The 19,678-nt window shown below is 45.5% G+C and overlaps 1 protein-coding gene across 1 annotated transcript in view; it reads left to right on the plus strand.

The window, feature by feature from the left end:
- The window catches only part of IGHMBP2 (immunoglobulin mu DNA binding protein 2), a 530,708-nt gene that overhangs the window by 61,817 nt on the left and 449,213 nt on the right, over positions 1-19,678 (plus strand). The window contains exon 2 of the mRNA XM_069624129.1: positions 13,589-13,758. Coding sequence (XP_069480230.1) covers positions 13,589-13,758 — 170 coding nt within the window. The remainder of the gene's footprint in view (positions 1-13,588; positions 13,759-19,678) is intronic.

Here is a 19,678-nt window from a genome sequence, read left to right on the forward strand (position 1 = left end):
AGGACAGGGCTCTGCCGGCATGTTTTTACAACCATCCTGGGCAACAGGAGTGGGGAAACCACCCTTGTTAAATATCGTGCTTGGAAGCAGTAAGCCCATGACGACGCACTGTATGCATGCTGCATTATTAGGGCAAAAGTTGATGTTCTAAGGAGGTGAATGGCATCCATCCTCTTTTCTCAAAGAGTGGCTACCAGTCGACATTGTTTTTCTAGGGGTCGAAGTAAGAGTTGTTTCCTCCCTTCTGCTGCATTGTTTAGTGAGCTTTTAAATCGTATCCATGCAACCCATGATTTCAAAGCAGTAAAGGCATGTGTAAAATATCACCAATTGGCATTTTGATGGGTAGGGACGATTTCGAAATGGATTCTTTGGTTTAAAAGCTGCTCACCACCTTTCAAGCTGCGCAGCTTTCAAAGTGAAGAATCTGTTTGAAAATAGTCCAGCCAAGCACAAAGCCTATAGGAGATATTTTACACACACATTCATTCAGTCACCTTATAGTCGAGTGGGGAAGGAGGTGGCTTGGTAAATGTCTGATCTGTGTTGGAGACTCGACCTCTGCAATTCAGCAACGTTACAGGAAAATCTCCCTATTTGATTTCATTTTTCTCATGTCGATGGTTCATTTTCTGAAAAAAGAAAAATTATATTTGTTCCTTGCTTTTTCTTCAATTGGGAAAGGCCAGGTTAATGAAGTTTGCAAGTTGAACTCTTATATAATCACTTCTGTGACTTCCCTTCCAATTGCATATGTTATACGATGTGCAAGATAAGGTTAAGAGAGTTAAGCAGCACTTGCAATATTTAATCTGTCTTTTCTGTCGCCATGTTTTTTCAGTTAAAAAATAAAATTACGCTTTACTGATATGCTCTGAAAAGGTGCAATATTAAAACATGTAAGCTGCCACTAGTTCTTACTGTCATGATAAGGCACATTACATTGGTGGTTATGTTTCTTCAATGCGTCCTCGTGCTTTTTCAATACTCAAAAAATGATTCCATCCAGTTTATGGGTCAAGTGGATTTCTTTTGGGTCGGGTAGATGAACTAAGTTACTCGACCTGCATAATTTTAAAGATTTTTGAAAGCCTGATCTGGAATGGGTACTTTTGGTGACATTATTAGGTGGCGGTCAACATGAAGCTTGGTGTCCATTTTAGAGAAATCATGACTTTGGAAAAGAAGCCGTTATTGGTGCCATCTTTACTCTCTTCACTGCAGGCACCCAGCTCCTTAATGGAAGGGAGAAGTGTGATGACGAGAGAAGTAGCAATTCGATTTTCAGAGGGTTATGTTTCAGGCAGTTTGGTTGTATGATATATGATAGTTTATTTATATAGCACCTATACACAATGTGGTTCAAAGCTCTTCAAGGGAAAATACAATTACATTCTAACAGGCCATGAACAGTAAGGATGTAAAATTATCTATCGTACTCGGCCTGACGACATTTCAGATAGGGCTGCAGAGGAGGTGGGGGAGCAGTAAAGGGAGGGGGGATGAGACAGACGAGGTTGCTATCATACTAGGCCCAGGGACAATTCTGATAGAGTAAGTGCATAGTAGAAAGTAAGGGGAGGAGATAGGAAAAGGGAGAAGGGAGAGGAGGAGAGAACAAAGAGTAAGCAGTCAAAAAGAGTGGAGAAGCAAGAGGGGAGAGCGAATACAATTGCAGAAGTCAGTAGTAACATATAATGTTGCAAGCCAGGATACAAGATGAAGATGGAAACAGCAAGATTCAGGGCCACAATGAGTACAATATGCAAAGGAAATCCAGCATGAGAGTTGAGAAAGGGTGACGCACGGCGGCACTGTGAATAAATGAAGTCCATAAAGGTCAAATCCAGCATTGGCCACAAGACGGTGATTGTGAAACCTGCAGGAGTCACTCCTGATACATTCTGAAGTTCCTGTTTGCTCCATGAAGTTGTCAGGGTTGATGGCATCTTATTCATCTGTAATGTTGTAGCTCCTCACACAGTGAACCCGACAAGCTGAACAAATACAGGTATTTCCGGTAAAGGAGGAACTAGCAAGGTTAATAGGTAAATACGTCAAAGTAAGTTCATATAAGAAAGGCAAATGACTGTGCCTAGATGTGGAATGCAGAACTTTATAGGTAATGGGATCCAAGCGAAGTAAAGTAAATGAAGGCTATACAAGAGCAGTTCTACTGCATTTCAAAGTCCCTTTTTAGACAAACAAGACCTTTTCGATCCAAGAGCACCAATGAGAAGGAAGTGGACTAAAAGGGAGGCATTCTAGTGAGATGGGGTAATTTTCCATGGCCGTACTGTGCAGGCACAAGAAGTCCAACCCAAACGGAAGGCAGAGTAGGCATCTAAGCTGAGGCATTTGCAACATCACGAAGAGGCAGGCAGGCAGGCAGGCAGAAGGTCAACAAAGTCTGTCGGAACAAGTGTAAAAAAAAGAAGAGGATCCAAGGCCAGGTCAAAGGATCAGAGGTCAAGTAAAAGGGGGTATAAGCGCAAACACAAACCAGAAAAGGCATTGTGAGGTAATGGCAACGCAGACCAGTACTTTTAGTGCTTGTGAGCCACCCATGTGGTTTTACTGGTCTCCCAAGTGGTGCATGCGTAATGTAGTCCTTGGAGTGCTGGCAGTATGCCGTTAGGCATGTGTGCTCGAAAAATATCACCTCTGCCTAAGAAGACTATGCTGCTATGAATATGGCACCCTTTCCAGGACCACCTTCCCATGCTCAAATCCCACCACGTGTACTGTGGTTACAGCAATGGTGACAGCAACATACCTAGACTATTTTCGTGGACGAATTGCTGCAACAAAGCAGTTAATGGATGTTGTTGGACCATTTAGTCATACTCTATTCGTTTCAGGAGTAAGAAAGGTTGAGGCTGCCCTGGCATGACATTTAAACGTACAAAGTGCAGGTTCGCCTAATATGCTAGGTGAGAACTTAACGTGTGGTCCATCATTAGGCCACCGCTGTTAGTAAAATTGACTTTTCAACTTACCATGTAGCTGTTAGTTTCAAACATTCCATTGGGTCCGGTGTTGGCGCTTCTCACCAAGCCACATTTGAGAGTTGTAGTTGAAATTGTGGCTCCTCTTGTCGGAGTTGTTCACACAGCTAAGAAAAGTGTACTTGCAAGCTTTGCATTGTCGTTGTAGAGGGAAATTAGAGGGATCAGTGGGGGTAATGTCTTCAGGGCACAAAATTTGCACATCTCTCTAGCCATTGGCGAGTGAAAATTCACTGTAAGCGAGTAAGAAAGGTTGTGCGCATGTGGTGAACTGGCATTGTGCCTGGTGGTGAGCGATCTGTGTGCCCTGGCTAGTCGCTTGCAACTGGACATTTTATCCCTGATGCAGCTATCTATGTTCTTGTGCAAAAGCGAGAGCCAGTGGATTAGGCAGACGTTGTTAAGATCCTGTTCTGTTCATAGGCTTTATTCTAGTGTTGTGAATGATATATTTACCTACAAATTGTAGGAGTGTTTCAGCAGTGTTGTGAATTGTATCAAATGTGGAGTTGGAGGCGTATCCTGCTAACTCCAAAGTTTTTGTGAATCTGTTTTCTGCCAAATGATTTTAAGGATCTATGTTACCTTGAACCCCTCATCTCCAATCTTCCATCCCATCGAATCCTGCCCACCCATCGAATCCTGCCCACGGACTCCTTTTCTTGCCCATCTCCAGAGACCGATTTACTGGTTTGGCTCTGTGATGGGCAAATCTTTAATTTTCTATCCTTGTCTCACTCGCCTACCCCGTTACACTCTGAACCTGCTCTAGACCACACCCCCTTGCTTTTGACTCGTGCAATGGGAGGCTCTGCTCTCACAATGGACGCCCGAAAAAGGTTCAGTTTCCTGCATTCCAAGCGTCTTAAAGGGTTTGGAGGTCTTCTTACGTGGTGTGCAGGCGAAGGAGAATACGTATGGGCGATCCTGTATGGCTGCCACCCTGCTAGCCTAATGTATTTTCGTGCAAAGCAAAGTAGAGTCCTGAAGGAAATCCCCTATCTCGGGGAAAGCCAGCAGCATAAAAACCACACACCAAACAGTTGAAGTAATCCAGCAAATCGAATAATGGTAATTGGTGCAGCCAAAGAACGTAACCAGGGGGCTGCTTTGAGAACAGGAGGGAACGGCAGCAAACAAGGAATAGGAAAATCTAAGACTGGGAGGAACACAGGAGAAGCCAGGAAAAAAGTAAGAAACTAGGCAAGAGGGAAGGAGAGAAGTAAGGGCAGCATCACCTCAAACTGGAAACGGGTTGAAGGCTGCGATGCGCTGAGCTGGCAAATGACACGGCTACTGAAATGGAACACTGGACACGGCAGCCACCCTTTTGGAAAAGACTAGACCACTGCTGCCATTTAAACTGTAGCATTGCAGCAATCCTTAATGGCTTCCTATGTTTCCAGCGATGCCATAACAACCATTGGGTGGCTGTGGCATCTGCACCCTATTCAATCCTCCCTCTGTAGCCGCACACTGTAGCATAGAGCTTGCTGTAGTACATCATTGCAAGCTAAAGAATGTTTACCCAGCTGGAACCTTCATGTGTGCTCAAGGTTCCAGGAGTGTCAGTTGGGATTACAGGATGGGAGATCAACTGGAAAGGATGTGTTTCATATAGCTTCCTACCTCCCTTTCTTACTTGTACCCTGAAATAATAAAGTAACTTTCATATTTCTGCAAGTGTCTGCATGCCTCCTGCTTACCTGCTCACCGCCTGATCCATGACACTACACACACACCCACCACCCACCTTTTGACCATTTCCCACTGCCGTGACCTTCCTTAGCACTTTCCACTATGGTGCCATCCCTTGTGTGCTTTTAGAGGCAGTTCCCTGTTTTCGTGTTCCTGAGTCCTGCTCTTCAGCCTGCCCACGCTGTACATTGAAAGAACACTGAGTAGAATCTCAACTGTGTGTTGGCCTGTCTAATGGACTGGAGAGGTGTTTGGCAACCGAATTTAGGCGTTGAAGTGACAATATTTGACATTGCTTATGGTGAATCACAGTTGTTTATTTTCTGTTTGTAAAGAGGCAAGTAGAGCCATTGAAGGATTTCTATGCCAGTTCCTTGCTGCTGTACTTAATTTCTTTCTTTCTGCATCATGTTCTGCTGAGAACCAGAGCGTGCAATACCACTTACCTTTTTCATTTTGGCCCAAAGTAAGTTAATTTCATCAAGAATGTTCTCATTGAATTCTGATGATCTGTCATGAGTGCGTAGTCTTCAAATTTCATTTGCAGCTATATGGATTCGAGCTTAATGAATTGAGTCCGATGTAATCTTTTAAGATCCCTCATCTATGTGCCCTGGACCTAGGGCTCTTCCAACTGCCCTCTTTTGTCGAAAATGCAAAAGGAAATCAGGATGTGGTATGACGATTCCACTTGTACCATGTAAAAGGTTTGTAGGTTTCCTTGCTTCCTTATTGCGTCTCATGGGGGGTACACTTTTCTAGGTTTTGTTTGTGCAGTGTTCTGTTAAATTGTCATCCCTCGAAAAGGTTGTGAAGTTGGATACTGTCATGTCTGAAATGTCTCTCCAGTAAATGTTTACATCTCTGCTTAATAAATAGTCTGAGTATTTAATTTCTTGAATTGATATGTGAGGGATCGCTATGACACGAGTTAGAATCAACTAAATGTATTTATAAACAGTAGGTGGTTGGGTTACATGCATAAAGGAATTGTTAATTGCCTGCACTAGCCGCTTTAAAAGCCCACCAATTGCCGCTGTAAACTATTGTGTGTTTAATTTTCATAGATCCAGGGATACAGGAAGCGAGAGGCACTTTTGAGTCCAAACCAGCCCCGTGTCTGAGTTTGCACCTCTGAACTACAAATGTATTTGCAACAGAATGGGGAATCCCTCCATGGGATTGGTCTAATCCATCAATCAAATTTATTGTTACAATATCCAAATACACAGAACTATATACAAATTGTATACTCCCTGTCAAATACAGTATTAAAACATTTAATGTCAGTAACAAACAATAAAGCATGTAGATATGTCACAAATATGTCAAAGATATAAATTTAGTAAAAAGTATCAGAATCATAAAATCTATTAGAAGGCCCAAGTGGCCATGACACCAACTTCCAGTCATATATACTGCACTTTATTTCTCAGTCGCTAGACCACTGACAGAGAAAGGATACTGCGTTTACATTATTGATCTCAAAAGTTGAGGCACAGAAGGCTACACATCTCTGAACATAGATTGGGCAAGTCCAGATAACCTTGTGCTTTGGCATATACTTATTAGACTAGTTTGGGTATTGACTGCAATGGGGAATAACTAAGGCCTTGTTCATAGACTAAAACAAAGTAATAATGAAACAATTATGTCAAAGAAATAGTACTTTGACATAACTCTGCCTTGATAAGGACTGGGGTCGAAACACGTGTTGGCTAGAAGAGGCATATGTTAACCTGTGTCTAACAGGACCAATAGTCCAGTGACATATTGAACAACTTAATTTATGTTTTTATTGAAGTGATTACAATGTTTCTATGCATACGTTTAATTGGTGAGTGCAATTCTTAGGACCAACGATTTGTTTTATGACATCTCTGAACATATGAATGCTAAAGCTCTTGATTGGAGGATGCAACTACGCCTCCAAAATGTGTACCGTTTACGCAGCAGGAGAAAGGGGTACCGTTTACGCAGGAGGAGAAAGGGAACAACTGTCTCAAAATCCTGGCAACTGTAACAGCCTGTATTGCCTTCCCCCACGGCCAAATATTCTTCATCTCTGCGGCTAGGTTTGATTCTCAGGTTTCAAGTCAACATACTAGACTGTCCAGGAACGCTTAATGTAGTATTTGGGTCCTCAAATGGCTGTACTTTTCTTACAGCTCGGTGAGTTAGCCGCAAATCGAATATCCCAAGAGCTGCAAGAGCTTTCCTGATCTGAATACACATGTGAATTTCATATGGGCTTCCCTAGAAAGAACATCTTTCATTGTTTCTTGATATAGCCCTCCTTTTAGGATTGACCGAAAACCTCAGACAATAAACAGGGATGAAGGCAACTACGTCAGTTAAAACAAGTACAAATTGCTGTGGGGCATGGGGAGGTACCGGGCCTAATCCAAATAAAGTTTAAAAAAGCAGAAACGAACTCTATCTTCTGCCACCCCGCGGTAAAACAAATGTCAGGATCAGTGAAATAAAGTGTTTGGGTTCGTCCTGTTATGAGGATACTGGTCTTGCCAGAATCTCTCAACACAGCACAGTCTTGGCACTATAGCACATCCAGCCACTTATTGGCCCAAAACTCAGAAACATAGTGCCCAGCCATTTCCCGTCTCTGCTTTCTGCCCAGGGATATTGGAGCACATCCGATTCTTTGCCTTAGCTCCTCTTCACAGAGCCATAACACCCTGTTCGCTAATTGTAATTCATACCTGGATGATGGTAACTGATTCACTTTTTCTGATCTAGGGCTGTAGCGTCCGTTTTTTCCATCAGGGGGATGAAGCCCCTCAGACTTGCTAAGAGATCTTTCAGCCCTCTGCAGACCTTTCTCATTAGGGTAACAGCAGGGTGTAAACATTGAAGCCACTAGCCATCCATACAAAAAGTCACATGCTGCCTCAATTCTATACATGCACACCATTTTTTTCACACTAAGAGTCAAATATTACTGGACTATGGCTAGCGGTGACTGCACATTTTGCACCCTGGTAATGGTGTCCTTACCTCTAAAAGGGATGTCTTGCTCTTTCGTTCTCGTATAAGGAATGTTATGCCTTTCTCTTTTTCACATAAGGGATGCAGTGAACTATGTTGCCCTTCACATCGGCAGGCAGTTGTAACAGGTGAAGGGTGCACAGCACTTGAGATCCCCTTCTATGTGTCATCTGCTGCTATGAGACCCTCCTGTGTTTCCGTTTTCCTTTCAGGATCCCTGTGCCTTTGCTTCTTTCTATGTTGCTGGTACATGCGGCCTCTACTCTTGATTGCTTTTGTTGCTCTTCACGTGGCCCATGCTGTAGTGGTTGCCCATTTCCTGTTCCTGGCCATTACATTTTTTCATCTTCTATTTCTCCTTCTGATTGTTTACCACTTTCAAACATTTGTGAGGGGTCTGTTGGTTGACTTCATTCTTTGATAGACTCATTTACCCCACCCCTGGTGCAGGACTGTGGCTTTCTGTGCTAATGTGGCACACAGTGGCTCCCCATTGGCAAATCAACCTTTGCTGTGATTCTTGGCAACCTTTTTTCCCCTTCTCGTCCCCTTCGGTCTCCATTTCTCTCTCTGTTTTAGGCCTCAGGTAGCATGTTATCATTGCGCTGGCCTTTGGTTCACAAGCAGGACTGTGCACTTGCATTCGGTAGGTGTTTCCCGTTTCTGCTTGCTAGTTTACTCTCACATGACATTCTGACATCTTTCTTTGAATATCATACATGTACGATTTCAGCAGCCTTTTTACAATGTCTTATTTTATTGGCATTTGTAGAGCGCAGCGTAGACCCGGGGGCATCTTGGCACTTTTGCACCATTCAAGTTAGGCAGTGAGGGAAAGATTATTTAAACAGAAGTCTTCAAAAGGCAAGGGAAAAAGAGATGATCCTTCGCAGCGCGTATCGGCTGTAGGAGCGAGTTCCCGAGCTTGGCTGCGGCCACGGAGAAAGCGCGTCCACCCACCCGGGTGAGGTGAACCAGAGGCACTTGAAAGATAAGAGATTGCTGAGACCCCAGGTGGCCAGTGCAGTTGTCTCAAAGCAGGGGAAATGTGCATAGAGAAAGGGGTCTGAGTTACCAGTCTGGCTACTCCATTTTTGCAGGACCTGGAGGTAGCGCACCGAATAGAGTGGCTGAACAAGTATAAGAAACTAAGACGGGCACAAGTGATCACAGTTCAAAGGTGTTTATTAAAATGTGTATGCGAGTTGGAAAAATGCCTAATCTTAACCTAAATCTGAGATGGGAGCAAGCTACGACCATCAAATAATAAGGCGGTCCTAGTGGCGTCTTGTCAAATAAAAGGGCCTATAATAAGAAAAACCTATTGCCAGTCCTTACAAATAAATACAAAAAGTAGTGGGTTAGGATTCACAGGAAAGAAAGAAGTGTTCACAAATGATAAGTCAGGATGCGGTAGCCGGGGGTCTCCCTTCCCCAAGTATTGAGCACAGGAAAGGCGGGACTCCTGAGCACAACACACGCTCAAGCTTTCCCAGCACTAGACTACAGTTCTGCTCTCAGATATCAGGACCGTCGGTGGTTAAGTCTCTTTTCTACAAAAAGTCTCTTGCCTCCAAGGACCTGATATGTTCAAAATAGTAAACAGAAGTTCCTTTCTGCTTGTACGTTGGGTGATGCACTTTCACCCCTGCATCCCCCTCTTCCGGGCTCAGGCCATTCTCGAATGTTAGCCTCCCTTCGTCGGGTTCACTGCGGCTTTCCAAATCAATTCCACTTATGGCATTCACAAATCTTAATGACTTTTTAAACAGTTCATAGTGGACATCCATCTGTCAGGTTCACTTTTGTCAACACGCTGTTCATTGGTACTTTAGACTTTGCCCCTTTCCATCAGCATCCCTCCGTCGGGTTCACTCTTTCCAATTTCACAGTTCCTTAAACTTTCTTATGATTCAGGATTCACTTCCCTTGCGTTTTGACTGGTTTATCGGTCAACGACTTTCGATTGTGCAGGGGATTTTGCTAGACCCCTGTAAAACCAGTTTCACCTTTTGCTTGCGGCTCTACTAGGGCCTTCTGGTATCGGTAGTTTCAACAAACTTGGGATCAACCAAAGTCTCTTGAATGAGCACCCACGTGGTGCTGGACAACTGTGCGGCTGGTTTTCCTTTAATGTTAACAGTTCTTTGAACTTCTCCTATTTTGCCATTTGCAACTTTCATTCATCACAGTTTGGTTTCTTATCGGTTCTCCCCTCGGCTCACCTGCTGTGATTAACCTCTTGGCCTTTCTTGTCTCTGGAGTCCAGGATAGTACCACGGTAGCAAGCATCTCTCCGTGGCTTGGTTATCAACGGCGGAGGGCTCTGTATACTGTTGATATCTGCTGCAACACGCCAGCTATTGTTCGCAGCCTTACAATTCCTTCCACAGAGGCTTTGCAGGTCTGGGTCAGAAAGGGCAAGGTTGCTTCTCTCCTTGTCGCCCCTTTGGTCCTCGCTGTCTTTCTCCTCCTCTTGAACTGCCGTACATGAATAGCTCTCTCGTTGTGCGGTCTGCCTTGCTTGTCGTGTGCTCCACCTTTTATCGCTGTCGGGAAAGGAAAGGGCCGTCGGGTGTGTGTTATTACTATTACTATTAATTGTCTGTCTCTGACGGACCCTTGTGTTGGGACATGTCAGGTAAATGTCACTGTGGTTAGTCTGTTGTTTTCCATGGTATGGGAAAGTTTTTGTGTTGGAAAAGGGGAGTGGTAGAGTTTCCAGGTATCCTACGGGGTAGGATGGGGAAAAGGTGTTATGTCGAATTATGGCCCCCGTACTAGGGGTGTTGGTAAACTCAGGAGGGTGAGATTGGTAGGGTTCGTGAAACAAACGTGAATGACCAAGATTATAATTGTGAAATGAACAGTGGGGATTGTGGGAACTATAGTTTTTTTGCCACAGTCGACTGGGAGTTTGGAAAATGATAATCAGAGGGACAAAGAGAAGAATGACTGGGAGTATTCGGGTAGCACACAGGAAAACAGGGATTCTGGGAGTGATAGTTTCTGAGTGCAACAGGGTTTGGATTCCTAGGTGACATCTCTCGCTTGTCTGCCCGCGGGGTTGGGGTCTGAGAGCGTTGGCCCTTCCTTGGTCACCTGAATAAGGGATTCTCAAGGTCTGTTTGGGAGAATACCCTCATGTTTCTCACACTAGGTAGAGGGAATTGCAGTAGTTGATTGTAGTAAGCACCAGCGAGGCTACTGGTGCATGCAGCCTCCGTTGAATGAAGAAGAGCACCTTGTGCAAGACCATGAGTTTGTAGTGTCCAGATTGGCAGACAGACGCTACTTGTGCTTCAAGAGAAAGAGAGGATGAAAGCTTGACACCTAAATACCTCACCGACAACACTGGTGCTGGAAGGAACCCAGCGACGGGGGCCAAAAAGAGGAAGTCCATAGGGAAAGAGCCGAAGGGGGCGGCACCACCAGGACTTCCGTCTTGTCTACATTCAACTTTAACCAGTTGTTACTCATCCAGCAACCCACAGCCTCAAGACATCCTCGCAACTGCCTGCGGGTGGATGTGCTCTACCAGCAGTTGGCTCAATATCTTGAGTAGGGTGTGGGACAGGGCAGACTCCTGTGGGACCCCACAAGATAGAGGAGAGGAGCAAAAAGAGGGGAGCGAGAGAGATTGTACCCGATCCAACAGAAAAGACTTAAACCAAAGCAACACCTGCCTGGCTAACCAAGCCCCTGCCGGGCGTTCAAGCAAGTTCGAGTGGTCAATGGTGTCAAAAGCAACTGACGGGTCTAGTAATATCAGCTCCCCCACTCCACCTTGATCAGTGAGACTTGCTACGTCGTCTACAATAGATACCAGCATGCTTTCTGTGCCACGGCTGTGGCAGAAGCCAGATTGAAAGGGGTCAAAGAAATGGGAAAATTGAAGTGGAGAAATTTAAGACTCAACAATTTCATGAAAAAGGCAGTAGAGAAATAGGGTGGGAATCTGCCAAGACTGAGGGATCCAGTGAGGGGTTCTTTAAGAGGGGGATCACTGATGCGTGCTTAAGATCACAAGGCATTTCACCTGATTGACAACAGTGGTTAACTGGCTGGGCAATCCATGAAGCAATAGATGGCATAACATCTTTACAGATGGCCAGTGGGATTGGAGCAAGCAGGGATGAAGCTTTTAATTTGGCAGTAGCCAACAATAAGCCCTCGAGGAGAAGGAGGGAAAAGGCGACCAGGAACTGGCTGGAGCATATACTAGAAGATCAGAGCAATATTTGTCAGTCTTTAAATCGGACAGGGTGATTTGGTCACGGATGGATACAATCTTAGTATTAAAAAAGTTGGATAGGGAGTCGCACAGCTCCTGGGAAGGGGTAATCCCAGCCTGCTCAGCTGGGACGGGGGCAGCGGTGGATAATACACGGATAACCTGGGATGATTAAGAGCTGATTCAACTTTACCTAGATAAAACTTCTTTTTAGCTATATCAATAACATTATGGTATGCCAAAGTAACCTAGCAAAGTAGTATACCGTCGTCCTGATTGCACGACTTCCTCGCTCCACTCAGCCTGGCTCCGTTTTAGCCTCTGTGATTTTAAATCTTCATCATAGCAGGGTTCCGAGTGATGGCTTGGCTGCTTACACAATTTAAGAGGTGCGAGAAAGTCTGCTGTGGAGGAGAATAATAGAGCAAGGGAGGATAACTCCACGGTTTGCAGCTCTATGCAGCCAGTGGAAATCTCCTCTACCACCTCTGCTATAGTGACTGAATGCCACTACCGTTTTGAAGATCTTGGGTTTAGGATGGACTACAACCTGCACTACCAAGACATGTCCATGTCCTGAGGGTTTCTTCAACAAAGCATGTTTTAAAACTGTCAGGCTTTTCAAATAAGTCATGCTTATTGATGTTATCATGGACCCAGTCTACATCCTAATGTATTTGATATAAGAGAAAACAGATGTTTCAAAATTATTGTAAGGAGTTGGCGAAAAAGCATGTTCAGTTTCTGTGACTAGGTCCTTTACACCAGTGTTAATAATAGAGATATGAGAAGCCAAGTAATTGATAATATCCACCAGCAAAACAAGTAGCAAGTGCTGACTCATTTTTGTCTTTGTTTCCATGCAAACAAGGCTCAATTTCACGTTAAACTTCTATGATAGAATATTGAATTTCATTTAACTTTTATCAAACATGTTGACCATCAGAGCAAGAAAATTATGCATGTAAAAAGACTGTTTTGAATTAAATTGACAAACTGCGTACTCGTTCTTTCTGATTGTAAAGATGTATTTGGTATGGATAATGAAAACCTTATTGCAATTTGATGTGAATTTGACTTGCTGCATCCATGGCTGGCTTGCACTGGGTAGAGGGGTAACCCAGTGGGGTTTGGGGGTTAGGGGAAAGCATTACCATCGGCCAAAAGCAGGCTGGAATATTCGTACATAAAGAAATGATGGGTTGGTGTAAACATTGATGTCTCTTCACTTTGTGTCCGCTTGAGAAAGTGGTCTCCTTTCTTGCCACCCGTGACCCGTCACTTTTTTATGTTCATTGTGCTGTCGAATTACATTTTCAAGAAATTGTAGTCCTCAAAGAAATGTATTAAAAACATTGCTTTTAAACCTTATATCTTATTTGAATCCCATTCTGATGTTTCTGGTTAAATACCAGTTGCAAATTTGTTCAGGATTTGCTCCCAGTTTTGGTGTGCATTTGACATTTTGTTGGTGAAACTAACAATATTACTTAAGAGGGATGAGCTTGGAATATGTTGCAGATGATTTAAGGAATACATCCTTTGGTATTATTTGTTTCCCCCCCTGCTTGTCATCCCATATGCATGTTCTTGATTTGGATCGAATTAACAATTACAATTGTAATGATATTTCATTCTTTAGGCTTTGGCAAGAAAGTGTCCCATTAAAAGAACTTGAGCGGAGAGGAGTCTGCCTGTTGAAACTACAAGTAACTAACCAACGAACTGGTCTTTACGGGCGTCTGTTGTTAACATTCGAGCCTCGGAAATTTGAGGTTGAAGCAGTGTTGCCCAGCAACAACTTTGGGCCTGGTATGTACATTCAATATTGTATATCTTTCCTACATCTAAAGCTTTGTTTTCCATGGAGGCAAAATATGTAGTTACCACCCAGGATGGAGATTTTGTGACCAAAAGAGCAAGAATTGTGTTTGTCAAATTATTTGCATTGGAGCGAGAGGCATTTTGTAGGGGAATAGCTAAACATATTAGCCATTATCCAAAGCAAAATCGTGTCTCTACGTCCTAAATGGCGAAAGTTGGCCACGTTTCTGCCTAATGAGTTGTCATTTCATGCCCTGTGAATGTTATGGTTCAGTTCATATGAAGCCCATTCCTAAGTTTAGATGCCCATTTTTTGTGCTTTGCTCTTTATTTTATTTTAATTTCTATAAAACTTTTGTGGTGGTTTTAATATGAATGCATAGTTTGTTTCCAACTGAAGCCTCTACTCTTTGTGATGACTGCCTAAGAAATATTATGGACCTCCTCGCACGTTGGGCAGTATCCTGGTGGTAAACCCGTGGGGATAACGGCCAACGCAAATTGTGTTACCGAACGCGATTCTGAGGTTTGTCCGGGGTGGGGAGGGGTAAGTCCCCATATCCATTGGGTCCATTGCACCCAATGGAACATTCTGGATGCTATTAGCGCTGCGGTAATAGTGCCGATAACGGGCTGAATGTGGCAAGATTTACCTCCAGCTCAAAGCTGGAGTTAAATCTCCAACTTTCCACCCAAACTCGGGATTGGACGGAGCAGTAGCGATATAACCGCCGCATTTTGACTGCTCCTCTCAAGCCCTGATGAGGCACTGCATCTCCTTTAGCCACATCCCTGCACATGTCACATCTACTAATCCTCTAGGAGCATTGGACAAGTGCACATTTAGGGGTGTATCACATACAGTGGCATATTGAGGAGAAATTCTGCACCCAGCACCCTGAGTCCATGAACATTGGTCAAAACGTATTGGACATTAAAAAATACCTTTCAGAGAGATTTATGAATTGGCACACAAGGAAGTAGAAAAGGGGTTCAAAACCGCGCCAAGTGGTGAATTTGATAGCCTATTGGGATCTGTATAGTTATCACGACTGAATGAAATTTAAGGTGATTTCTCCATTGTCAAAAGTCAGCATTACAAAGAATACTGTGCCATAAAAATAGTCAAAATCTGATTGGATTTGGACACCGCTTAAAACATCCCTTTCGAAGGGATTGTGTCCTCCGACGTATTCCTCATCTTAGATATATCCTTCCAGCTCTGCTGGCCTCGGAAAATTTTTTCTCCAGAGGGCGCTGCGCGTCGACGTCCCTCGAGTCGATGACCCTCGACAGCCGCCGTATCGACGCTCGACGTCATCCTGCCTATAAAGGCCGCGCGCAGCGTCCGTTGTTCAGTTCCGTTTTTCCGCGCTACTCAGTGCCTCGGAATACCGTTGCTCAGTTCTTAGTAATATTTACTTCAAGTTATTCGAATCGTACTCGATGGCTTCCTCGTCGGAACCGAGAACCCCTCGATCCGGCTTCAAAAAATGTCGAGATTGTGGGAAAAAGATGTCGTTGACCGATCCTCACAGAAATTGTCTGTGGTGCTTGGGAGCCGAACACCATTGTTCGGAGTGCGAGGACTGTATGTCCATGACAGCTAAGGCCCTGAAGGAGCGTAGGGGCAAGCTGGAGAAAGGTAAGACTTTTAAAGCTTCTTCTTCTTCGACGAAGTCGAGACATTCGTCTCCTCGTCACCATTCACGCTCCAGATCTCAGAGTGGGTCTCATCACTCCTCGAGATCGAAACACTCGAAGAGGAAACGTCGAAGATCCCCTTCTCCGTCTTCCTCTTCCTCTGTTTCGCCAAAAAGAATCCCTTGCCCCACGAAACTTAGTTCCCGGGCTGAATGGGAGGAATTCAGAAAAAACATGATGAGCGTCTTCGAGAAAGCGGCCTCGACCCCCTCGAAGACTGCCGAGAGCGATGCTCTGGTCGAAAGACTCAAAGGTCAAAAACGCCGCGAGTCGCAGTACCCGGCGAAAGAAACCTCTCGAGCGCGTCTCGAACCCTCGAGTAGGACTATGACCTCCAAACCTTCCTCGAAGGTTCCGTCGACGCCGTCGACGAAGGTTCCGTCGACGTCGAGGTCTTCGACGCTGTTGTCGAAGGGACCTTCGACACACAGGTCTGTCGACTCGACGCCGGCCTCGACAACGGCGTCGACGCCGAGAAAAGTCACGATGACCACACATCCAGTGACGATTCCCAGGCCCTCGACGTCGATGGCGTCGATATTGTCGAGTAAAATTCCAATTCTGTCGAGGTCCTCAAGGCCTCCACCTCTGTTTTCGACGCCACGCTCGACGCCTTCGGCGTCGACGACATCGACGTTTTCGAGGCCAATAATGACAAGTTCAGCACCCTCTGCCTTGGAAATGGGATTTACTCCCTTTATTAGTTCAGAACAATTGAGAACTATATCCTCAATTTTAGAAGAGGGTGATTTGTCAGAACAAGATGAGTTACAGGGACCTGTAACCCCAGTTAGAGAGGAATTTTCCTCTGAAGAGCGCAGATTAAAGGATCTTCATGATTCTTTACATGAGGCAAGTGGTTTAGACACTTCCCCTGAGGTGGATTTTGCTAAACCAGACCCGGGGGAGCATGCTGAAACCCCCTACAGAGCCTTAATGGCCAGAATTACAGAGTTCATGGGGTGGTCTACACCTTCACAATCTTTCCAGCAAGATGACCTCACGGATATTCTTGACAAAGGCCCACAAGAGGATCCAGTGGTGCCCTTTCATAAAGCTCTTCAGAGAAAGATCATGACAAACTGGGAAACCCCAGATGTAATACCAGCAGTAAATAAAAAACTGTCTGCAAAGTACAGGGTATCTTCCACAGACCCAGAGTTCTTGTCTAAACATCCATCCCCAGAAAGTCTGGTGGTACAAGCAGCATCCTCTACCGACGTCAAGACGGCTTATCCTACTGTCCCACAGGACAGGGACGATAAAAAATATGATGCTATGGCTAAGAAAGTCTTTTCAGCATGTAGCATGGCGTTAAAGTCTGTTAATGCTACTTGCACCCTTGCTAGGTTCAGCCATACACTTTGGGAGTGTGCTTCTACAGCGGCTGACTGCATCCCGGAGGGAGAAGAAAGGGATGCGTTCCTGAATATTATACAGGACGGTAAAGACGCTATGTGCGAATCCCTCCAGACGGGCATTGATTCGGCTGACAGTATCAGCAGAGCAATGGCGGCAAGTACATCAACCAGGCGGTTCGCTTGGTTGAGAAAGTCGGGTTTTGCCCCAGATGTGCAAGCCAGGCTCTTGAACATGCCATTTGATGGCTCTTCTTTGTTAGGGAAAAAGGCGGATGACAGTTTAGAGAAACTGCAAACTTCAAAAGCAGCAGCAAAATCCCTAGGAGCTGCAATCCGTCAGACTCCTTTTCGTCCCACAGGAACCTCTGCGAGGGGCAAGTCCTTTCGCTTCTACTCCTCATTCGGAAGAGGTAGAGGACGTCCGGCTCAAAGGGGTCAAAGAAGAACTACCCGAGGTGGACGGGGTAGATATTCTAAAGCCGCAGCAACAGCAGGTGCCTCTTTACCATCGGCATCTGCATCAGCCGCCCCAAAACCACTCTGAGGACTTCCCTCACAGGACACCTGTAGGAGGCAGGTTGACTCAACATCTGGCGGAATGGCAGGCTATCACGTCAGATGCTTGGGCATTGGAAACAGTTGCCCAAGGTTACTGCCTACCTTTCCTGCGTATACCTCAGAGTCATCCACCGGGGATCAGCTCTCAGAAAGCTCCAGATCCGCTCCTCTTGCAGGAAATTATAGACCTGCTAGAGAAAGGTGCCATAGAACCGGTACCTGTAGCGGAGAGGAACAAGGGCTGGTACTCCCCTTACTTTCTCGTTCCAAAGAAAGACGGAGGACTGAGACCCATCTTGGACTTGCGAGAATTGAACAAATTCCTCAGGAAAGACAAATTCAAGATGGTCACTCTTTCTCAGATCCTCCAGGCCCTTCAGTTTCAGGACTGGTTGGTATCTCTGGACCTTCAGGACGCTTATTTCCATGTGCCTATCCATCTCAAACACAGGAAATACCTGAGGTTCGCAATTGGCAACTCTCACTATCAATTTCGAGTACTGCCTTTTGGGCTGACCTCCGCCCCGAGGGTCTTCACCAAGTTAATGTCGGTAGTGGCGGCAAGTCTAAGGAGGGAAGGGATTCACGTCTACCCCTACCTGGACGATTGGCTGATCAGGGCTGTTTCTCCGGAGCAAGCTCAGATCCAGCTAAATCACGTATGCTACTCCCTTCACAAGCTGGGCTTCTCCCTCAATTTAAAGAAGTCTCAAATGATACCATCGCAGAGACTCCAGTTCATAGGAGCGATCCTGGATACTTCCCTGGGAAAAGCCTCGCCACCAGAGGTGAGGGCTCAAGATATTCTACAGATGGTTACCAAGTTCCAACTTGCCCAACGTCTCCCAGCTTTCGACTTTTTGAGGTTGCTAGGCCTCATGGCATCCTGCATTTTCCTTGTGCCAGAGGCTCGCCTGAGAATGAGATCCCTCCAGTGGGCACTGAGGACTCAGTGGTCACAATTCTCAGGGAGAATGACAGATCTTCTTCAGGTTCCCGGCAGGGTGGCTCGAGACCTTCAGTGGTGGGCCTGTCAGGAGAACATTCTGAAAGGAGAACAGTTTTGGCAACCCTGGCCGGAGATAACAGTAGTCACGGATGCCTCACTCACGGGGTGGGGAGCCCACGCCAACGACTTGACCATCAGCGGTCGTTGGTTTCCATCGGAGTCCAGACTACACATCAACTTGTTAGAGCTGAGAGCCATCAAACTTGCGTTGAAGGCTTTCCTGCCAGTTGTACAAGGGAAGAACGTCCTGATAATGACGGACAACACGGTGGCCATGCATTACCTCAACAAAAGAGGAGGCGTAGGATCACTACCCCTGTGCAGAGAGGCGATGCAGCTCTGGTTTTGGGCAATCCAAGAAGGAATCTCTCTATCGGCAGTTCACCTAGCCGGAGAGAAGAACTTGACAGCGAACGCTCTGAGCAGGCAGAACACAGTCTCTCACGAGTGGGAGCTAGCTCAGGAAGTCCTTCAAGAGATCTTCGCCCTTTGGGGAACCCCTCAGGTAGATCTGTTCGCCACCAGCCTAAACAGGAAATGCGACCTGTTCTGCTCAAGGGAATTTCCTCCGAGAGGAGCTCTGGGAGACGCGTTCATAGTGGACTGGGAGTTTCCGCTTCTGTACGCGTTCCCACCGGTCCCTGTCATTCCTCAAATGATCAGGAGGTTGAGAAGATTCCGGCGAACCATGATCCTAATTGCCCCGGATTGGGCCAGGAGAACGTGGTACCCGGACCTTCTAGATTTGTCCATCTGCCCTCCATTTCGACTTCCTCTCAGAGAGAACCTACTCTCACAGAAGGGAGGTCAGGTTCTCCATCCAGACATCAAAACCCTCAACCTTCACGCTTGGCTTCTGAACGGCTGAGGTACAAGGATTGGGACCTCCCTGATGATGTTATGGAGGTGTTGCTTTCGGCAAGGAGGCCAGCAACAAAGTCTTTATACCGCTGCCGTTGGAACAGATTTTGCAGCTGGTGTAGAGAACAGAATATCGACCCATTTTCATGTGGTACACCAATGGTTTTGTCCTTCCTACTATATTTGGCAAATTCAGGCCTTCAAGTTGGCACCATTAAGGGCTATCTCGCAGCGCTATCTATCTTTAAGCGTACTGGGGAGGAACCATCCTATTTCAAATTACCCTTGGTAATACAGTTTCTAAAGGGGTTAACCAATGTTTATCCCCCGAGACCATTCCAAGTTCCCCTATGGGATTTAAACTTGGTATTAACTTTCCTGATGGGGACACCTTTCGAACCTCTCCATTCTTGTT

The sequence above is a fragment of the Ambystoma mexicanum genome, chromosome 11, assembly GCF_040938575.1.
Source record: "Ambystoma mexicanum isolate Mex_15411 chromosome 11, UKY_AmexF1_1, whole genome shotgun sequence".
Classification (NCBI taxonomy): domain Eukaryota; kingdom Metazoa; phylum Chordata; class Amphibia; order Caudata; family Ambystomatidae; genus Ambystoma; species Ambystoma mexicanum.